At 35.3% G+C, this 21,878-nt stretch overlaps 1 protein-coding gene across 1 annotated transcript in view; it reads right to left on the bottom strand.

The window, feature by feature from the left end:
* Positions 1 to 21,878, bottom strand: part of LOC139698001 (nose resistant to fluoxetine protein 6-like) — a 46,021-nt gene that overhangs the window by 1,696 nt on the left and 22,447 nt on the right. Inside the window, exons 4-10 of the mRNA XM_071596856.1 lie at positions 17,188 to 17,285; positions 11,276 to 11,466; positions 8,299 to 8,459; positions 7,120 to 7,288; positions 2,525 to 2,714; positions 418 to 560; positions 197 to 305 (exon numbers count right to left, since the gene is read on the bottom strand). Coding sequence (XP_071452957.1) covers positions 197 to 305; positions 418 to 560; positions 2,525 to 2,714; positions 7,120 to 7,288; positions 8,299 to 8,459; positions 11,276 to 11,466; positions 17,188 to 17,285 — 1,061 coding nt within the window. The remainder of the gene's footprint in view (positions 1 to 196; positions 306 to 417; positions 561 to 2,524; positions 2,715 to 7,119; positions 7,289 to 8,298; positions 8,460 to 11,275; positions 11,467 to 17,187; positions 17,286 to 21,878) is intronic.

Genomic DNA, 21,878 nt, shown 5'->3' with positions numbered 1-21,878 from the left:
AATTTAGCTTCCATAGCAAGTTATAAAAGCTCCCATCCCAATGTGAAAATGATACATAAAGAAGAACTGTGGTCTTGCTAGTTTAGTCTATGTGTAAAAATAAACTTTTTTATGATTCATTTGATAAATATGGACTTGTTAATTATGATAATTTTATTTTATATTGCTCTGAAGGATATAAATAATTTAACATTACCTCCTGCCATCAGCAATTTCTGTATACCCCCGATAGGCGCTTCAAATAGCAAATGAATGAAGAGTGCAAATATGAACGCCATTACCAAATCTCCTGATGCCATCCAGAACTGTTGAGAGAAGATATTTTATAAATATAAAATGGGTATCCATGTGTTGATTTTCATTATGCTTAATATCTATATTTGATACATTTTAAAGTGGAATTTTTTGTTGCCATACCAGTCTTGGAAAGCTCATGTACTGTGGAACTCTTAGAGTGCTGACTATGTAGAGGTCCACTGCTCCATGAGTTAAGAAAGCACAGTAGGTAAGTCGACTTAGTGGTGTTATGGCATCCAGGCTGAGTATGGGCTCCAGGACATCTAGGAAAAAATTTTTAATCAAATGAAATTCAAGTTGTGGCTAAAAGAATTATAAATTACATTGTACCTGCTATTGCTCATCAATGTCATTTACTTGGCAGAACCACCAGTATATGTAACTGCAGGCGTTTGACGTTTTTTGAGGAGGTCATAGTAAAAGAAGGCAAGAAATCAATGCAGTTATAAGGTGTCTTCTACATTCAACCTGCATTGGAATGTTCTGTAACTGATCTTATTCTTACGCCATGGTGTGTAAAAGTTCTGAGTATTGCCTCTAAAGTATACAGTCATGGTCCTGTATTCCCTAATTCAGAACTCAGGTTTGAGTATCCCCAGTGTAGGTTGTTAAAAAAAACGGAGAAAATTTAATGTCTGAGAGAGATACAGTACATTGTTAATGTACAGTAGGCTATGTTCTTACTTTTCAAATGTCTGTAGTGTAATATGCATCGTTCATCAATTAAACTGTACTTAATGTTTTATAAATATCATGCTTTATGTAGCAATAGGCATTATTTTGTCAGTGTTTTGTCCCTCTTTATCTATTAAACGATTAATTAAAACAGAAACATTAATATTGCATGTAATGAGGTAAATTTGTAGTGCCCCATTCTTGTAAAATTGCCAGCGATAAAGAGTAAGAAGCACCATTTTCTTTTTCAAAATATTGCTGTTTTCAGTGAATTAGTCTTCAAAAACCAAGGGGAATTGCTGACAACTATAATGAGTATTTAAATTTTATATTACAACTGCAATGTTGGTTTCATTATTTGCCAGATTCCATTTCACTATTAATTGATATTTATGCTGCTTTGAATATTTTATATACAAGTTTCCTTCTGAAATAATTTTTATGATATGATGAACTCCAAATCTCCAGGATGGAAGTATGTAATTTGGAAAAAATTCAAGAATTTAGGTTAGCTGCACAAATATGGGAAAGGTTTAATCCTGAATTGCTGAATAATTATTACAAATTAGATTTCTCACTTGCAAAGCAACCATAGCCCTTGACTATGACATTTTTGTGGAGTGGGCATAAGTTTCATATTAAAAGTACATGAATAATAAAGCAGTCAATTATAAGTCTTCTAGATCATCATAATTTCATTTGAAAAATCTATAGAGACAATAATTATTTCTTTACTGTAGAGATTGAGGCAATAAACCTTTTTTGAAGGCACATTTACTTGCGTTAAGAGTGGGATGATTTTTTATGGTTAAGTGGTCATACCATGAATGTATGCCTTGCTTTCCTTCGCTGACTTGGTCTAATAAATCTAACCGAGAAATCTTGAATGTAAAAAAATAAGAAGCTATGAGCATTACTATGGCTTGTATAGATTTGATGCAATAATTGTGGTAAAAGGCATGACTGGTAATTTTTGTGAGCAGAAATAATGTTTTCAGATTGCTGCTTTTTTACCAAACTGAATTAATGTAAGTAAATCAGCAACAAGTTGCAAAAAACGATTAATTAAAACAGAAACATTAATATTGCATGTAATGAGGTAAATTTGCAAATGCCTCCAATTATCAGCAAACAAAATTCTTCTATATTTTTACTTGAATAGTTTAAAAATACACTCCCATCAAGTTTTGTTCTTCTTGAAGTTATGTGCTATCCTCGCACCTTCTACTCATTCTCTCTGTTTATTGCAGCTTATTATATGAATTTGCTCTTTGTGTGCTTATGTTAATGAATATTGGCCCAACTATGATTTCCAATGTTTTCATGTAATAATGTATGAGAAAGTCATGATCAAAAGATGAAAAGAGCAGTTTTATGTAACCATGTGCCTAACACAACATTCTGGAGAGGTTTCGCATAATTTATTTAAGTTTTTAATGAGTAAAATAGTTTTAAAAGTGGCCTACTACCATAATATATATTGGAAGGATGAAGGTGAAAAAATTAACGGTCACTTAAGTTATAGGTATGGATTATAAATAAATATATTTACTAAATCCTGTGGTGATACTTCCAAGAATTGCCCAGCACATTGCCATTGACCAGGCAATACGATGAAGTGTTGCATACGTTGCATTTTCCCAGATGTAGTAAGGCCTCCCAGGAATGTAGAAAGACCAGCCACCAAACATACTGGCCAGTCCAATAAAACCAGCAATTAAAGAAACTATCCACATTGTTGCCTGTGATAAATAATTTTAAAAAGTATTAGAGGAAGTGACAGATTGTGTTGACTTGAATGTATGAATTAAGGCTGTGGTGAGATTTAATTAATTCCTCCATTGTGAAATTGATAAAGTGTAAAAATGATGCTGCAAACTTGAAGCAGCTACTAAATTTAGCTTTAAATTAAGTCAGTAGGGTTATAATGTTGTGATTTCATTCATTGGTGCAGACAATGCTGTATACTACCTTGATCAAAAATTTCCCGGAATTTATTCAGAAAATTAAAAATACAAGTTTATTCATCTAAATCTATATTGTCCCCTTCAAAGTAATCCCCATCGACTGCAACACACTTATGCCAGCGCTTGATCCAATCCTCGAAACATTTTTTATATTCGGTTTTCGGTATGTCCATCAGTGCTTCCTGCGATTTTTCCGTTACTTCCTCTCGGCTGCTAAAACGCGTTCCCCGTAATGGTTTTTTAACTCGATTGAACAGAAAGAAGTCACAGGGAGCCAAATCAGGTGAATTCGGTGGCTGTTGGATGGTATTTGTTGCATTTTTCGTCAAAAAATTACGAATAATGATAGCACTGTGCGACGGTGCGTTATCATGGTGCAAAATCCACGAGTTTTCTGCCCACATTTCTGGTCTCTTTCGGCGAATTGCTTCAAGCAAACGTCTCATAACGCCCAAATAATACTCTTTGTTTACTGTCTGGCCTTCTGGCAAAAATTCATGATGCACTACACCGTTGTAATGCATGAAAACCGTCAGCATTGCCTTCTTTTTTGACTGAAAACGACGTGGTTTTTTTGGTCTCGGCTCATTTGGTGAACGCCATTCACTTGCCTGATGTCTGGATTGCGTGTCGTACTCATAAACCCACGTCTCGTCTCCAGTAATAATCCTTTTGATGAATGTGGGATCGGATTCAGCCTCGGAAATCATGTCTTTTGCGACGTCAACACGGTCTCTTTTTTGCATGAAATTGAGGTCTTTTGGCACCAACTTTGCTGCTACACGACGGAAACCCAAATCATTAACCACAATGTCTTGGGCGGATCCATAGGCAATGTTCAAGTCCTCCGCTATTTCTCTGATGGTTAATTTGCGGTTATTGACCAACATTTCTTTTACTTTATCAATTTTTTCACCGACTTTCGATGTCGATGGTCTGCCACTGCGTTCATCATCTTCGATTGACTCACGACCACTTCTGAACCGCTCGTGCCACTGGTAAACGACCGTTTTTTTTAGAGAATCGTTGCCGAAACACTTTTCCAACATTTCCAACGTCCGTGCGCCGCTAAATCCGTTTTTTACGCAAAATTTAATACAAGTTCGTTGTTGCAAATTTAAATCCATTTCTGAAATTGTAAAAAATCGCCAACACACACAGAGATAGATGTACTCTTGGCTACGTAACTTTTGCAAATGTCAAGTTATGACACTAAGATTTAAAGGGAATATCAACAACAGATGTACCAATTTAACAAAAAAACAGAACTCAAATCGGAACGATGGGAGCGCCACACGGTGGTTATTCCGGGAACTTTTTGATCAAGGTAGTATGTCTTCAAAAGTGTAAATTGTTGATGTGCTTTATCTGCAGAAAGCATTCATAGATCACAAAATAAATAAATTTTTTTACACAATGTGAAATTATGTACTTGTGAGTCTGGATAAAAGATGTAATCATTTTAATAACTGACTGGTTTTCTTGCCTTATCAAATATATGAAAGACTAATTGTTAGACTTCTCAGCTGGAAATAATTATGAAAAGAGTTTAAAGAACTTCAATATACTGTGGTACATTATTTTCATTCACATTTTCTCAAATTTCTGTTTACCCTGAAATGAATGCATCATTAATGTTAAAAAAGTTTAATATGTAGAGCATAACTGGTTCTCATTGAGGTAAAAGTTTAGTGCTTAGATGCTTATTCATAATCATTTGGAGTGTAAAATGGAAGTAAAACACTTACTTTTGAAAAAGTCTTCTCTGAGCTCTTCATTTGATAGCATATATATGCAGCAGCAATTCCTATGAAGTAGGGACCAGCTCTACTGTGGCTCTTTATATACACATTTCTGTAGTGATCATTTGCATTAGGGTCCTCAAGCAAACTGAAAATTGAGAGTACCATTTTATTTTATCTTGTGAGCATTGATGCTATGTGAAAAAGTTTTATTCTTCACGACTAAATTAATAAGTTAAAAATAGTAGGCAACTCATCCCTATGAATAGGATGGCAGTAATAAAATATTTAAAGTAATTTTAAATGTATATGTAGTTAAATATAAATTGATTTAATTTATTAATAATGTTGAATTAACTTTATGAATAAATCTTCTTTAAGCCTGTGACATATTTAACCATTCATTCATAACACTGATATTAGCCAATGTGCGTTCACTGTCAACATTATTTTAGTATTTTTGAACCCCAAAATAGGCTCTTAATCAGTTATGTTCATCTGATCAACATTCCATGTTATTAGATTAAACCTTTAAGAATAAATGTGATCTTACCTTATATATACCCTTAGGACTCCATCATATTTCCCTACAAAGGTCACAATGAATGGTACAATGATTGAAGCGATGACAATTGTTGCCAGTGGTATTTTACCTTTCCAGTTATTCCATTTCCAAAGTGGATATATTATAAGAGGAGCAATCAGGAAATAATGCATGTCACATGCAATGTACCAAGACTGAAACATGCACTAAAAAAAAAGTGAATTATTAATTTTGGAACCATGGCAGCATAAGTAATTGAAAGCAAATAAAACAATTCATGTATGAAACAATATTGTGTTCATAACAATTGTTGTTGTAATTAAGATTCATTCAATACTTTTTCAATTTAAACCTCTGATTTGCATGATATTTTGCACTGCTAACATCTGCTGTTTTACACAATGCCATGAGATGCAAAGAGAAATACATTCCTCTCCAATGGTTTGATAATACACCACCACATATGATTCCATATTTGGTGAGTACAAATTTATTTCTGTTATTAGAGGGCTCTGCGAGTTATTATGAAGATAGCTAGTCATGCAAGATATTTTGAATCTCATTTCAAACATCTTTTTGGCTGTTTCAATAAACATATCTAAAAGAAATATCTATAACTCCCATTGAATATAATTAAAATGAAAAATTAGTATGTATCTTAGTAAAGTTAATATAGGAAAATGGTTGAACGTCTGAAATTGCTGTTTTTGAATCTATGATTCTACTGAGCATATTTTTGAGATACTACCCTTAATGTTTTTACTTACTGCTTTGTGCCTTACCTATATATAATATTTGGAAACTATGGTGCTGTGATGAATGGTATTTTGATTCATGTTTTCTGAAAATTTCACTGTCAAACACTAGTCGCTTGGCACTCACTTTTTCTGATGACTTTCATAACCATTTTAGGAACTATAGCAACTCTATAGTATACAGGCTGGAGAGTTATATGTAGTTCAGAACACAAAATCAGTCACATTCATCTTAATTTTTTCGATCCTTGATGGATAGAGAATACCATTCAACTTATTTTTTTTATGTTTTGCAGCTAAATTTAGCTACTGGATTAGAATGTAAAGTGTCTTTGGTCTTTTTCCAAAACAGCATAGAACTTTTAATCACTATATGACAAATGATGGTACACAGTAGGGTATGTAAATGCCTATTATTCAATTGTAGGTATTCACTAGTCCCCAAGTGCCACTGACTACCTTTGGTAGTAGTATTTGTCTCCATGCAAAGTATGTACTACTTTCAATGCTTTTTTTTAATACTTCCAGCATTACTTTTTTGCAAAGTGTTTCCTGCAAGGAATTCATGCAGTCATCCAAAGTATTCACAATTGCAGACAGAAAAAAGAATATATTAGCCCTTCTCCTTCCCTCATTGTGCACTTTGAAATAAGGCCTCATTGTATGATGCCATAAGAGTGTGAGGAAAATGAGGCTCCTGAAATTCCCACAATTTGTAGGCTAACTCAATGAAATTACTTATTTTAATTGCAAATTCAGGTTCTCAGCTTGTTTTTAGACAAGTCATGCTGATGCTGTTTCAAGCTTTGTACAGTGCAATACTTACAAAAGTGATATTAGTGGGGCAGGGAATATTGTGCATAGTTCTAAATTTGGGAATTTATTGTCACCTGGATCTTTTTAAATTTAACATAAAAATCAAATGAAAATGCTTGCTTCATCAGGGCAAAATTCTAGCAAAAGCAGCCAGTTTCAAAATTCTTTTCTTGCTATGAATAAGTCTCAGTGATAAAAAGATACCGCTAAGAAATGAGTTCAAAAGTAGGTCCCTATAATGTATATATTATGGGGTATTCACTGCTTTCATAAAGAACTTGGGTATGAAATTGATGCAGGTAAATATATAGAGCCATTCTTACCAATTGATCTGCATTAACATAGTTGTTTATGTAGAGGAAATTAGTCCACCAATTCTGTTCACACCTTTCTCTCTCAAGCCCCATTTTGCTTTTCCACATTGGTCCATTGTCAAGATTATCCAAGAGAGTAGCATAGAAAGCCACCACCATCATGTACACTGGTGTTAACCTGTGTATATGAATGAGTTGTGGTTATTTTATTTCATTTATATGAATTATCATTGAATGCATTCACATTTACATTGGTAATCATGAATTTTATCATTGAGTTAATCAAATATGATTTGTCTTTAGATTTTTGTCTTTAATAATAGTTCATGGCAATGGTCTTTGAAAACAACCTTTTTTTCATCAAAGGGAAATAAAATTAATGATATTGTTTCTAGATCATGACAAATTACATATTTAAAGAGATCGATAGAGGATAATGCCCTGTATAACAAGGCTACAAGCATAAAAATTGAAAGTGTGGATGCCAGCTCAATAGTAATGGCAGAGATGATCTACACCATTCTGTCAGAGACAGGAAATCCTCCTTTCCATCACTGTTAGTGATGTCTCCCTCTTTCCTGCCCATCTCCCATCGCTTGGATGAATTGAAAGCTCCTAGTCTTCTGTTTTTTAGATAACCATCCCAGTTATTTTCAATTCTATAAAAGATATGATTGGCATAATATATTTTAAAAATTATATTCCTTTCAATTTTCCAAAAGCTATGATCCTTTTCAAATCGATAATTGCTAAATTACTGGTGAAGCCACCAACTTTCCACTTGTATCTCTTTGAAAAAAATATTATTTTTACATGTTGTAGAATATTTCACTTATGAAATATGAGGTTTATCATACTATAACCTAACTATAAATTGCATAGTGATCAGTAAGTCTATCTATTTTATGATTCCCAAATAGTTACTAAAAGTATTTTTGGGTAAGACATGTATGCTAGCTAAAGTTTTCCCAAAATATTGCTCTATAAAGGGGCCCCTTTAGTCAAGGATTCCCCACCAGAAAATGATTTAAATTATCACTTAGGGGTACATTTTCAGTCTGTGTAAAAACAAAATATTAAGCACCTCCTTTCGATTGATTACTGTGGTTAGAGTTGGTTGGAGAGACAATCAACACAGAACTTGCAAGAGATGACTACTTTTAGGACCTTAGATGATGGGATTCTCACCTCATCCAACGGTAAAGGTAGAGTAAACCGATGTTGAGCCTTTTCCTTTTTCCCAGCTCCAGGAATATCGAATAGCAAGTCAGGAAGCCACTCAGCACAAAGAAGGTGTCCACAATAAGTGTTCCATTGAGGAGGAACATGTCCTGAATCTTTCTGTATCTCTAAGGATGATAGAGATGGTTTGATTAGAAAAAGCTCAAAGAAGGAAGCAATGACAGTGACATTCACTATGAGCAATCCACAGCTAAAGACATCCTTAATATTGTGATGTGCGCAGAATACCATTTTTAAGAAAATTGCATGTTTGAATAATCTAACAAAATTTTGTTTCTTTTTGCTAATATTTTGATCAATTCCTTAGTACTAAATCAGAACAGAAAATCATAATAATTTTCTTATGTAGCAATTCAGTAAAGGGTAGCTGTTTTAAAGCAATAGTAGCTTTTAATATAAATGATCATGGCCAACAGAGTAGCCCTTTGGCATTTTGTCTCACAATCAGCTGCCACACAAAGAGTTTAGTTATGCACTCCATTTTTGCATTTATAATCGCTATGCAGAAACATGCTTATTATGCCAAATGATGATACTGAGGCCCATTGTGACAATCATGTCCCGGTTCTAGGACTGCTTTTTATGTTTAAAATTACAAATTAATTGAGAGTTACTCCTAGATATGAGAAACATGAAATACAAGGGGCCATGATGGATAGTGATTGCATAATAGCAAGCTACTGGCAATGGTCACTTACTTTTTATGTATTTTGTAATTCTAACCATACAAAGCGAACGGTAACTACGGCCGTATAAATATAATGGGAAGAGTTCACCCCAGCCGTACTCTTATAAATGGGCAAAGGATGGGTGGGGGATATTGGAGAAAATAGAAACAGTAAATCGATAAAAATTATAAAATTAAATAATTAACTGAAAATAAGACTAACAATAAATATAGTAAAAAACTGAAAATAATTGAAATATTTAAATACCGCAAACGGTTAGAACAATGAAATGGAGGACTGCAAATAAATCACATACTATCTAGCTTGGATATACTATACAGCATTGATCTATGCTAGTCTCAAGCACTCAAACGCACGTAGTAAAAAAAAAAATTCTCCAATATCCCCCACCTATCCTTTGCCCATTTATAAGAGTACGGCTGGGGTGAACTCTTCCCATTATAATTCTAACCATTTCATTTTCATATACTAATTATTACATGTAAATATTCAATACTATTCTATTTCCCCGTAGTTATTCATGGATATCTATTTTGTTCCCTTCAAAGTAAACCCCATTAAATATTGTGCCAATGAGCCACTTGTGCCAACAAGCCAACTTGTGCCAAATCGAATGGCACGAGCCAATCGATATGTTTAGGTCCTCAGCAACTTCTCTAATGGTGATTCAACGATTGGCCAAAACTATTTTCTTCACTTCATGAATGTTTTTATCGGTTGTTGACGTGCTCGGGTATCCGGCACTATCTTTGTTGTTCCCATCATCTCGGCTCTCTGTAAACATTTTGTGCCGGCAATAAACGTTGCTTTGGTCCAAAGTAGCTTCTCTGTATGCCACAGACAACATTAGGAATGTGTCCGTGCGCTTAATTTTGTTTTTCACACAAAATTTGATACATTTTCTTTGATCCATTTTTTGGAACAGGCAAACTTGAAGACAAGCCAAAACACTTCCAAGCAAAACAGCTGGCAACAATTAACTGAACATTCAAAATGGCCAAACTTTTCGGCATAAGTGAGATACATAAGTACCAACGCAATGTCACAAAAAATCAAATATGCGTAACCCGAAAAAATTCAAAATTCACAAAACTATTTGAACAGACCTCGCACACAAAGATGAAGAGGGACTTGTGTTAGTGTAAGATGTGGGGTTCTGTTTTGTTAGTAGATATTTATTTGGAAGTTGTGTCCATCCAAAACCTACATTAACCGGTAGATTACCTAAAAAAACCATAGACTGCAACCATGATGAGGTGGTAGGGCTTGTGCATTGTGATTACCCCTGGAGCTGTAGAGAAAATCAACCTGGTGGGAGCAATGCTCCAATTACTGCAGTGCTGCAGTTACTACTACTGGTAATAGGTCACCCATGTCTTAAAGGTTCAAGGATAGGAGCCATAGATAACATAGTCTATGTAACATCTGTTCCTTAGTGAAGTGACTGCAAAGGGATCCGACCTGGGGTAGCCATTGAGTGACAGTGTTATTAGAGAGATTAGAGATATGGGTTTGGAGAAAGATAGAAGAGTAAAATTGGATGGAGAGGAAAAACATGTTGAAAACTGTGATAGAGGGAAGAATGGCTGGCAGGCAAGGGAGTGGGACAAATAGAATAGGCGCGCTGGATCAAATGAAGAGGTGGAATGCATGCAAAATTGAAGAAGGCTGTGTTGTATTGTGGGATGTTAGATTTTTATCTGTTTAGGTGAGGCTTAGAAATGTATTTATGTACTGGCAGTGTCTATCCAAAACCTACCTTCAACAGAAATCTACCAAAACATCATCATTCACACCTTATATGGAATGCTCAGTTTTTAACATATTCTTTTTTCTCATTTTCTAATCTTTTCCCTTTTGATGCTAGCCTTTGAATGATGTTACCATCTTTCCCTTTCATTGCGATCCTACATTTCTGCTCCTTAAATATTTTCTCTACAAAGTCAGTAGAATCTAAGAATTCACTCTTTCCCAAGAACAGCATTGTTGTGCCTGAAACATTAATATTAATAGTACTTGAAATAAATTAAATCAAGTGTATGAGATAGGAATGTAAACAACAAAATTTCAGCTCTTTTGTTTGAATCTTCTGAGAAATGTTGACCTAATGCTTCTCCAGCATGCATCCAATGATTCCTTCCCTTCAGAAATGATTGAACCGAGTTCAGTCTCTTAATCAGCCTTTGTGCAGGATGCTTTCAGCTTCTGACTGGGCTCAGGCACCGTGAACCCACCTCTTCCAGGAACTCTGGATTGTAGAATGGTCCCCCGTATGAGAAGAGGCATCTGTGGCCCAGGATGATGAACACCATTGAGAACAGCCTCAAGCCATGGAGGATGCGCATGTCTTTGGTGCGGTCAGGCTTCCCAAGTTTCTCCAAGTTGGAGTAGGCAGAAAATACAAGGACAATGCTCTCCATGCCTCCTGTTTCAGGAAATAAAATCAAACTGTTAATGGGATAGAAATTGGTCCACTTGTGTGTTTACATAACCTTTCTGCTAAAATCTGGGGGTTAACTTCTCTCTCAGGTACCTTTCCAGGAAGTATTGCATATTGGGGTTATTGCTAAATTGTCTTATGTGTGAATTTAGTACTTTGTAAATAAAATAAAAAATCAATTTAAATTTGGGCAATATACTGCCAATAACATAATGGACAAATAAAGCAAAAGACGAGTGGAATGAAGCAATGCACACAACATGAATGGAGAAAAAAATGCAAAAGTGAAAATAGCAGGAGATAAAAAAAACCTAGAAAGAAAGTAATATAGGCCAACCTATCCTGGTATCATCATGATGTTTGACCAAGTGCAATATCAGATAAAACTGGCGAAACTGAACAGTGGATTTAATTCTTTGTGAGAAATTAGATAATATTTTATGTTGCATGACTGCTAATGTTAGGCGTTCACTCCTAATGTACAAATTGACATAAATATGTTGATACTCTTTAACCATGATATATTCGTGTAGGATATTATTGTTCTCTGTGTTGTTGCAATCATATTAATTTTCCAAAAATATCATATTGCATCATCTATTGTCTTTTTAATGCTTTTCTAATTTAGTTGAAGCATTTGACTGGTATGTAAAATCAGGTGCTAACTTACCCTAGTTCAAATAATCCATTATCATAAAATTGTAATGTTTTCATGACTTCAAGTCTCAATCAAAACCTAGGGTGTCATTAATGGATGCGAGATTATTTTATGTATGCCTTCATCCATTAAATAAGTTCATGTTTATTGAATCTTCTAAGTAGCATATCAACAGTATTTCAATTTTAAGATTTACTTACTGCAGTCCTCCATTTTTCTCTATAACATGCTAATTCCCTCACTCCATGATGGATTCTCTGTTTCACAATTTTCTTAATTTGTTCTTTGTACTTGTCTTTTGGTCTTCCTTGTGGAATACCCCCATCACTCTCCTCTTCTATCATGTTTGTAACTTATCTATTGCATCTCAAGATGTGTCTAATCCATCCAGTGCTACTTTGCTGGAGAGTTCTGCATATGGAACTTTCCTATTTTGCTCTTCTATATGCTTCCTCATGTGTCACTTTGTCCAGCCATTTAGTCTTCAGTATTATCTCGAGCACCATGTTTCAAAGGCTTCTATTCTTTGCTGTTACACTTTTCCTATGATTCATTGAGCATTTAAAACCTCGTATTCCCTGAACAAAGCAGATTACTTTTCTATATGAACACCTTTTTAGCTTTAGCTACTCTTTGCTTGATATCAGTTGAACTTCTTCCACTCAGAGTTATACTCTTGCCGAGATGAATGAAGATTTCAAGTTGCTCTTGAATTGTGATATCTGCCTTCATTCATAAGGATTTTAGTTTCCTTCTTGTTGATGCTCGTATTATGTTCCCAAAGTACATAATTGATAGCTTTCAGAGTAGCTTGCAGGTCAACGTGCATTTTGGCTAATACTGTGACATCATCTGACAGGAGCATGATAATTTCCTTACCATTCACCTTGACTCCTTTGATGAAGACCAAATCTTTGGCTTCATATATCTCCTCTTCTAGATACATGCTGAATAATGTTGGAAAAAGGTTGGATCATTTTCTAATGCCATTGTTTATTTTGGATTCTATTTTCCTTCGGTTTTTCCTTTGCATAATTGTTACCTGATTCTTGTAGAGGCAACCAATAACTGTTCTCTCATTGTAGTATATACCAAGGACTTCTAGTATCTTGAAAATCTTGTACTATTTGGTATTGTAGAAGGTCTTATCCAATTCCATGAATGCCACATGTTTTCCACTTGCTCATGTATATAATTTTTCCAGAAGGCATGCACAAGATGATTGTTTCTTGTCTTGTTGGTCAGTTTTTTCTGAATACGTATTGGTGTTCCTTTAGGGTTTCTTTCCATCTATTATTTAGTTCATTTATGAGCAAGCATATTCATTCACTTAATATGAGGCAGAAATTATAATTAACGATCAAAATTTTCACTACAGTATTTTAATTCACTTGACCTGGGTTTCAACACTAAGTGTCATCTTCATCATCCTGAAGATGACATGAAGTGATGAAATCCAGGTTTTGTGAATAAAAGTTTTACAGTGGAAAATAAGATTATAAATTATCATTTCTCTGCCATTTGGAAAGTTCCCAAAAGGTTAAGCCTGAAACAATACGGTTTAACATTAGGCTAATATGTTCAGTATTATTTGAATTTTTCTGTTCTTGGTTCCTTCAACATTGCAATCACCACATCCTTTTCAAAGTACTCTGGTGGCTTTCCACTTTCATAGACTTCAATGATTATTCCAAAAAGGGTTTTCTTCACTTTGACCATGGGTCTTATGATTATTTAACTTTACGAAAACAGAAATCATAAATTGAGCTAATGGGCTTGAAGGCAACTTTGCCAACTAGATTCAAATACCATTTTTTTGGTAATCTACAGGTTAAGATATATTTTCAGATGTACACAACTACCAAATAATTATCTGAACTCTCCTAATGAAACACAACCTGGTATCCCTCTCCACAACAAAGTCCATCTTAATCTCCGTACAATTCCTTCCTCCCTTCATTCTGTACAATTACCCTATCATATTCCTGCCCCTTCCTCATATGCCCAACATTCTCTCCTCTATCACAGTATTACACATCACACTGCCAATCAATATGCTTTTCATCCATTTCCTCTGTCTCCCTATGATGTACCCCAAAAATCCCCTCTCTTTCCACACCATCCTTAGCACTTCCTCATATTTTTTCATTTCTCTCTACATCACCTTCATTGATTCTCCTCCAAACCCATATTTCAAAAGTTTCCAATCCTATTTCAACTGTCATGTTTCTGTGCCATACATAACTACCCTTCAAATCAAAGTTTAATGTGACTTTTCTTAACATCCCTAGTCTGTGTCCCTGTCAACAATTATCTCCTCCTTGCAAAAGCTTTTCTGCCTAATGGAATCCTCATTTACCTACTACTTTGACCAGTTTAGTCAAAACTCTTCCAAGATACGTCAACTGTTCCACCTGCTCTAATTTTTCTAATCCTATTTTGATGCTTAATTTAGCCTTTCTCTTTGTAGAAAACCAAATCACCTTTGAATCATTTTCATTTATTCTCATCCCATATCTATTGCACTGAATTGTTAATTAATTCAGCAATGCTTGCAACCTCTTGGCTGACAGACCTACAGAACTTTGGTCATCAGCAAACCTTTACAATTTTATGAACTCCTCATCAGCTGTTATTCCTATCTCCAGTTCATCCCATGACTCTTTGATCATTTCTTCCACAAATATGTTCAACAGCAGAGGTGATAATGGGCAACCCTGACTTTTTCCTCTTCCTAGCACTGTCCATCCATAGTCTCTGCCCCCCACTTGCAATCTGAGCCATCTGAGACACGTACAGGTTGCAAATTAATCTCCTATCCATCCAATTCACTCCTGTTTTCTGCAAAATATTTATCTGTTGTTCCCAGTTTACTCTATTAACTGCCTGTTTAAAATCTATGAATCAGATGGATACATCCTCAATTTATTTTATATTCTGCTCTATTAGTGACCTCATAACTGCTGTTTAATCAGCCTTGCCTCTCCTATTCCTGAATCCAAAGTGATCAACCTTCAAGTGAACTCAGCTCTTATTCCCTTGTTTATGATCCTGAGAACTAGTTGTGCCACATGTGAAATCAAACTTATACTAATTCTGTATACCTCACATGATCTAGCCTTAATCTTTTTTAAAATACAAATTAGCACTCATCTGTAAAATTCTGCCGATCAAATTCCTCTTTCGTAAATGCTATGCATTAGTAAATAAAAACACTCTCAAATATTACTAAACAATTAAGCAGTTCTGTAGGAATGTAGTCTATCTTATGGCATTATTTGATTTCATTTCCCTTAATTCTCTTTCCATCACACTGCCAAGTAAGCCTAGACCTAAGTTATTTTAATCTGCATCAAATTCTCCTTTAATGTCCAACTTTGCTGGCATTAATTTATTATTGTACATTTCTTACATATATTCCTTATATCTCACTTGGAACATTATGGCTGAACTAATATTTTTCCAGACTTATCTCTAGAACTGCGTCTTACACCATGCTTATTTGCTCTATTTGTTTCACATCTTAATTTATTATTTAGATCTTTGAAATTCCATTGGCGTAACTTTGTATTAATATTATTCCATTTTCTTCTTTCCTCTATCTTTCTAATTGTATTATCTGTAATCCATGGTTTCATTTTCCTAATAATAAATCCTATCGATTTTTTGCGGCTTTTGATGTCCCTTTTTTGATACACGAGGGTAATCCCAGAAGTATCTGACCCAACAAAGAAAACACAAAAATTTTGCGAAAAAATTTATTTATTTTTCAACATAATCTCCTTTTAGCTCTGTACACATTTCCCATTGATGTTCAATACGTTTGTTACCCTTTTTATAATAAGAACTGTCTTGCTCTTCAAAATAGCCATTAGCTGCTGACATCACTTCTTCACGGTTGGAAAATCTTTGACCAGGGAGCCATTTTTTCAAGTTTGCGAACAGAAAATAATCCAAGGGGGCTAAAACTGGCGAATAGGGTGCATGAGGTAACAACTCAAACTTTAATTCATAGATTTTGGCCATTGCAATAATGGATTTGTGAACTGGTTCTTTGTCTTGATGAAACAACACTTTCTTCTTAGCCAAATGTGGCCACTTTTGCTTGATTTCTTTGCTCAAACCTTGCAATAAGTTTGCATAGTACTCACCGTTGATAATTTTTCCTTTTTCAAGATAGTCGATGAAAATCATCCCATGCACATCCCAAAAAATCAATGCCATAAGCTTGCCTGCAGATGAAATGGTCTTCTCCTTCTTTGGAGCCAGTTCCCCCTTTTGAATCTTTTGTTTTGATTGCATTAAGCAAAGGAGCTTTCACAAGGAGGAGGGAAAATGTGACTGGGCATTGAGTAAGGATGCAAAGAAAAGGCTCGTCAAAACTTTGATGTGGAGCGTAGTTATGTATAGCGCAGAAGCATGGTCACTGAAGCAGGACAGTAGTTGTAGATTGAAGGCTTTTGTAATGAGGCTATGAAGAAGGATGGAGGAGGTGAAGTGGACAAAAAGGAAAACAAATGGGAAAGTGCTAGCTATGGTGGGGAGGAGAGGAGACTGTTGAGAGAAATCCAAAAGAGGCAGGAAAGATCAATGCAGAGCATTTTGATTGGTGGTGGGATGCTAAAGACTGTGATAAATGGGCAAATGTTGGACAAATGAGAAAGGGGAAGGGTGATGATAGGTATGCTGGGCGGAATGGAGGAAATACATATTTGGAATTTGAAGAGGATTTGTAGTGCTCGATTCCATATTTGGTTTTTCATAGGATAGGAATGTAAATGTATTTTTGTACAACTATCTAGGCTGTGCCCATCCAAAACTATATTAACCAGAGTAATAATAATAATATATTTATTTATTAAATATTATTACAGCATTTTATGAATGAGTAAATATGTTGTGGTAAAATATCAACAATAGGAGTAGTCTTATCAGATCTTTTTATTGAAGAGTTCTCATTGACACCAATGTAATCCTAATATACGGCACCAAAGACTAAAGTTATGATAGCATTTTAACTATATGAGTATACTAAAATTTAGACTCACTTGCTGTTTTTCCACCATTTTGTATCCTCTGCTGATAGACTATCATGTCATATCCAGTGGAGATGATTGTTATGGTCACAGCAATGGCGATGACAAGCCTGGACACCAAGAGAAATAAAACCATAAGTTAGTAATTTCTCCTGAAATTTCCAACAAAAGATTATATTTGTAAAAATAAAAATTCTATCAAATTATGTTGTATTGCTACTCATGTATATTGGAGGATAATCTATTGAGTATCATATTAGCCAATGCACCTCTTTATTTTCTCATTGGCTCCTCATTAAACTTCACAGTTATATATGGTGACATGGTGCCTTGGAGGTGTTATCTCTTTTATCTACAGTAATTATCCTAACTTTCTCCTTTTAACAAAAAGTATTTCATTATAATAACTGTGAGAACATATGATTGTTGCTTTGGGAGTGAATTTCTGTAGTCTTAAAAGTCTCATATCTCTGCCAACCTTCTAAGCCTATCCCAACACTAAATATCATAATATTCCATATTACCATAATATCTTTTTACACTCTATATATGTTATTCCTCTCTATTGAAATCCCAAATACCCATCCTCTTCTACCTCTCATTCCCTAACACAAAATTCCTCCTGAACTCCATCAATCATTAACACAATCACTTCCCTAACTTCCTCCAAGAACCTAAACCATGCAGTAGTACAGAGAAACATTGACTGTATGCGTAATTTAGTGAAGATAGAAGGTGTTTATGAGCAATAAGAAAACAGGATTTATCCAATTTCATCCCTACTGGAGAAAAATTGTAGCCTCCTTGCATTCGAGGATAAATAGATCCTCTCTTAAACATATATTCTACTGTGACAAAATTCTTAGGAATGCATATTCATGAAAATCTATCTTGGGAAACTCGTATTGGTTAAACAAGCTCTAAAGTCGCCATAGGGTCTTACTTTCTGAGTAAAATTGAGATCCTGCTTGATAATGTTACAGCTATCTGTTTATCATGAATTCATTCATAGTAAGCTGAAATATGGGATTGCTGTATGGGGACACTGATATCATTCCATTGCCTCTTTAGGGTGCAAAAATGGGCTGTTAAAATCCTAGGTAAAGTTCCAAAGGCAAGTAGTTGTAGGCCTTACTTAAAAAATTCAAACTTGTATGTATACATTCCATGCTTTTATTATTGTGCAGCAAAACAAAGCAATATTCAATATGATAACCAACACTAATGTGCATAGGCACGATGCAGGAGGTTGTAATTACTTAAGGATAACTGCCGTAGCTTAGTTATGTTTGCTAAGAGCCCTGTTACGATGGTGTGAAATTCCTGAAATTACTGAAATTACCTGGAATATTTAAGGAAATAGACATTTTTTTGTCATTTAAGTCTAAACTTTAATCAGTTCCTATGCAAGGATCTACGCTATCCAGTGGATGAATTCATGTCTCTCTCTGTAAAAAATAATTCTATTCCATATTCTCCAATCTGTTATACCCAAGACCCAAAATATATGCTGTTGCTGCCCCTGTTTACTGTTTTTATTTGTGACTGTTTATTTGAATTAAAAATCTAATTGGAATGAATAGTGTTTGTCTGAAATATTTCAATCAATATAATGTGTTAGATAGAAAGAGAATATGACATAGATGAAGATAGCTTAGGTCCAGGTATACTCGACGATGAGATAGAAAGGGCATTAAGGGAAATGAAATCAAATAAAGCCATGGGAGTGGACGAAATTCCTGTGGAACTGCTAATAGGTTTGGGAAAATTTCGGAGGAAGAGTCTATATCAACTGATTCATAGCATCTATGAGGAAGGAATCTGGCTGGTAGAATTTGTGAGATCAGTGTTGGTTCCTAATCCAAAAAAGGTAAAGTCCTCATGTGAGGACTACAGAACAATAAATTTGATTTCCCGTGCTGCTCAGTTGTTTCAGAAAGTTGTTCTCAGGATCATCAACCAAAGGATAGAGAGTAGGGTAAATGATTACTTAAGGGATCAAGGAAGGGGAGAGGCACGCGTGATGCCATTGCAGTTATTAGATCATGAATCGAGATGAATATAGAATACAATCAGAACTTGTTTGCCTGTTTCGTTGATTTCAAAAAGGCGATTGATAGATTGACATGGAGAAAACTAATGAGTGTATTGCAGGAAATGGGAATAGATTGGAGGGACAGGAGGCTAATCTGCAACATGCATATGTCTCGGATTGCTCAGGTTCGAGTATGGAACGCAACTCCATATGGGCAATAATAGGTATAGGTATAAGGCATGGTTATCCATTATCACCTCTGCTGTTCAATGTATGTTGAAGGAAATGATTACCGAGGCATGGGAATAACTGGAGATAGCAATAAAAGTTGGCGGGGAATTCGTAAACTCAGGTTTGCTGATGACCAAGCTCTAGTACATCAGTCAAACAATGGTTGCCAACATTATTGAATGAATTGGAAATCGGTGTGATAGATATGGGATGAGAATCAATATAAATAAAACAAAGGCTATGTGGTTTTCCAGAAAGAGAAAGGCTAAGATAACATTAGAATAGGACGGCAGAAACTAGAGCAGGTGAAGCAGTTTACGTTTTTTGGAAGTGTTTTGAACCAACGCGGTCAAAGTAGTTGGGAAGTAAGGAAAAGAATAGCGCTAGGCAAAGAGGCTTTTACAAGGAGGAGGGAGTTGATGAGAGGGACGTTGAGTAAGGATGTTAAGAAAAGAATCGTAAAAACTTTGATTTGGAGCGTAGCTATGTACGGCGCGGAAACGTGGTCATTGAAGCAGGAAGATAGACGTAGACTGGAGGCTTTTGAAATGTGGGTGTGGAGAAGAATGGAGAAGGTGAAATGGACAGAGAAGAAAACAAATGAGGAAGTACTTGGTATGGTTGGCGATGAGAGGAGACGGTTGAGAGAAATCATAAGGAGGCAGGAAAAATGAAAGAAAAGCATTTTGATCGGCAGTGGGATGTTGAAGAATGTAAGGAAGGAAATACACAGATGAAGGACTTGTTGAAGAATGTGAGGTTGTATTTTGTTAGGAGATACCTATTTGGTAGTTTGGTCCATCCAAAACCTACCTTAACCGGTAGCTCACCTAAAAAAATAGTTGACTTAGAAATTACTCCTCTTCAATGACAAATAAATACATTTGTAATAACAAACTTAATTTTGCCATATTTAAAACGCTTTAAATTTGAAAGATGATGCCTGTGATATGAGCGACTCTTCAGCAATGTTTCTAAAATTACATTAAGAGCTACAGGGTCGCACCCCAAAGTGGTGGGACCGATTTTCTCTGGCGCGAATGGAGCGGTGGAGGGGGGTCTGCCTGGCAGGGTAAGGTGGAGGGGGCTCTACAAGTCACTCGGCGCGGAGAACGAGACGCCGTCGAAGGCTTAGCAAATGTCCCTTCAACTGGGAGAGGCGCTCGGAACCTGAGACTTATTTGGTTCATGGAGGCGAATGCATCCAACGGGCTGATTGATACGTAACCAAGCGCGCGCGTAAGTGCGCGCGCTAGTTCCAGCTCGAATTACATTTTCAACTAATGATATATTTGAGATATTTTAGTACCCTGCAAGACAGTTAATACACAACAGACTAATTTTGACCCGAATTTGATGCTACCGCGGTCGGACTATGTTATTCTGATTCCTTATCATCGTGAATCGTGGAAAAAATGGCATCTTAAATCTATCTGTTCTACACTTAATCTCTTTAATTTTATTGAAATGATCTCTCCCACTGTAGAGCAATCGGGGTAATAATACATCTTCAGCATCATTCCTAAAGAGGCACCTTCCAATTTATGCTAGAGATTTAATTTGTGATTTAACCTTCGATCCGTTAGTGATTCCTAGCCTAGCTCTTCTAATATTTTGGATACTAAGTTGATCACAACAACGTTTTGCAAATTTAGCTCCTCTACGTTGCACGCGAACTGATACGGCAATCAATCGAACTTCGTGAGTATCCCATATACATACTTGCAGTATATTCTAAATGAGGCCTAAGCAGCGAAAGATAACGTTTCTCTTGAACCTTTTCTTCACATTTCCCAGCACTCTTTTAATTAATCCTAATTTTTTGTTAGCTGGTCCACATATTCTCCACATGCATTTCACCCAGGAAATATCGTGAGTGAGGGTAACGCCTAAGTATTTAATCGAGTCTACATATTACATTTCGGTGCTCCCAATGCAGTTGGCGTTCGGGAGGGAATAGCTCTCTTTCCAAAACATTCACCACTACGCACTTTAATTAGTTTATTTTAAAGTACTGATGGGAAGTAATTCTGTAGTTTTATTTATAAAATTATTTCTGTTCAAGTAATCAGATTTCCAGCTTTGATTACATTCCATATGCCTTCTACTTTTGACATGTACTTTCTAAGTTAATGACACAACAAATAATACACAATCATAAGAAAATATTCCAAAGTTTTAAGATAAAAATAACCTTCATTGCTAATTATTCCGTTTCTAGGTAGGCTTAATCAGTAAATAAGTTCGTGGGTAGACATTTAAGCTTGGTTATATTTATAGTATATGGCTGCGTACCCGAGAAACCCGATAATGCAGAATCCTTCATATTTATAGCATTTTTTTTAAACCAATTGCCTAAAAATTAATTGATTACTATTTATGTAAATGTAACCTGTTTGTAATTTCATTCTTTTTCTAAACGGATCCTTCTACTTGT

The sequence above is a fragment of the Hetaerina americana genome, unplaced genomic scaffold (genome assembly GCF_022747635.1).
Source record: "Hetaerina americana unplaced genomic scaffold, ioHetAmer1.1.p SCAF_8, whole genome shotgun sequence".
Classification (NCBI taxonomy): Eukaryota; Metazoa; Arthropoda; class Insecta; order Odonata; family Calopterygidae; genus Hetaerina; species Hetaerina americana.
The sequence above is the reverse complement of the archived record's forward strand: the minus strand, read 5'-3'. Positions and strand labels throughout refer to the sequence as shown.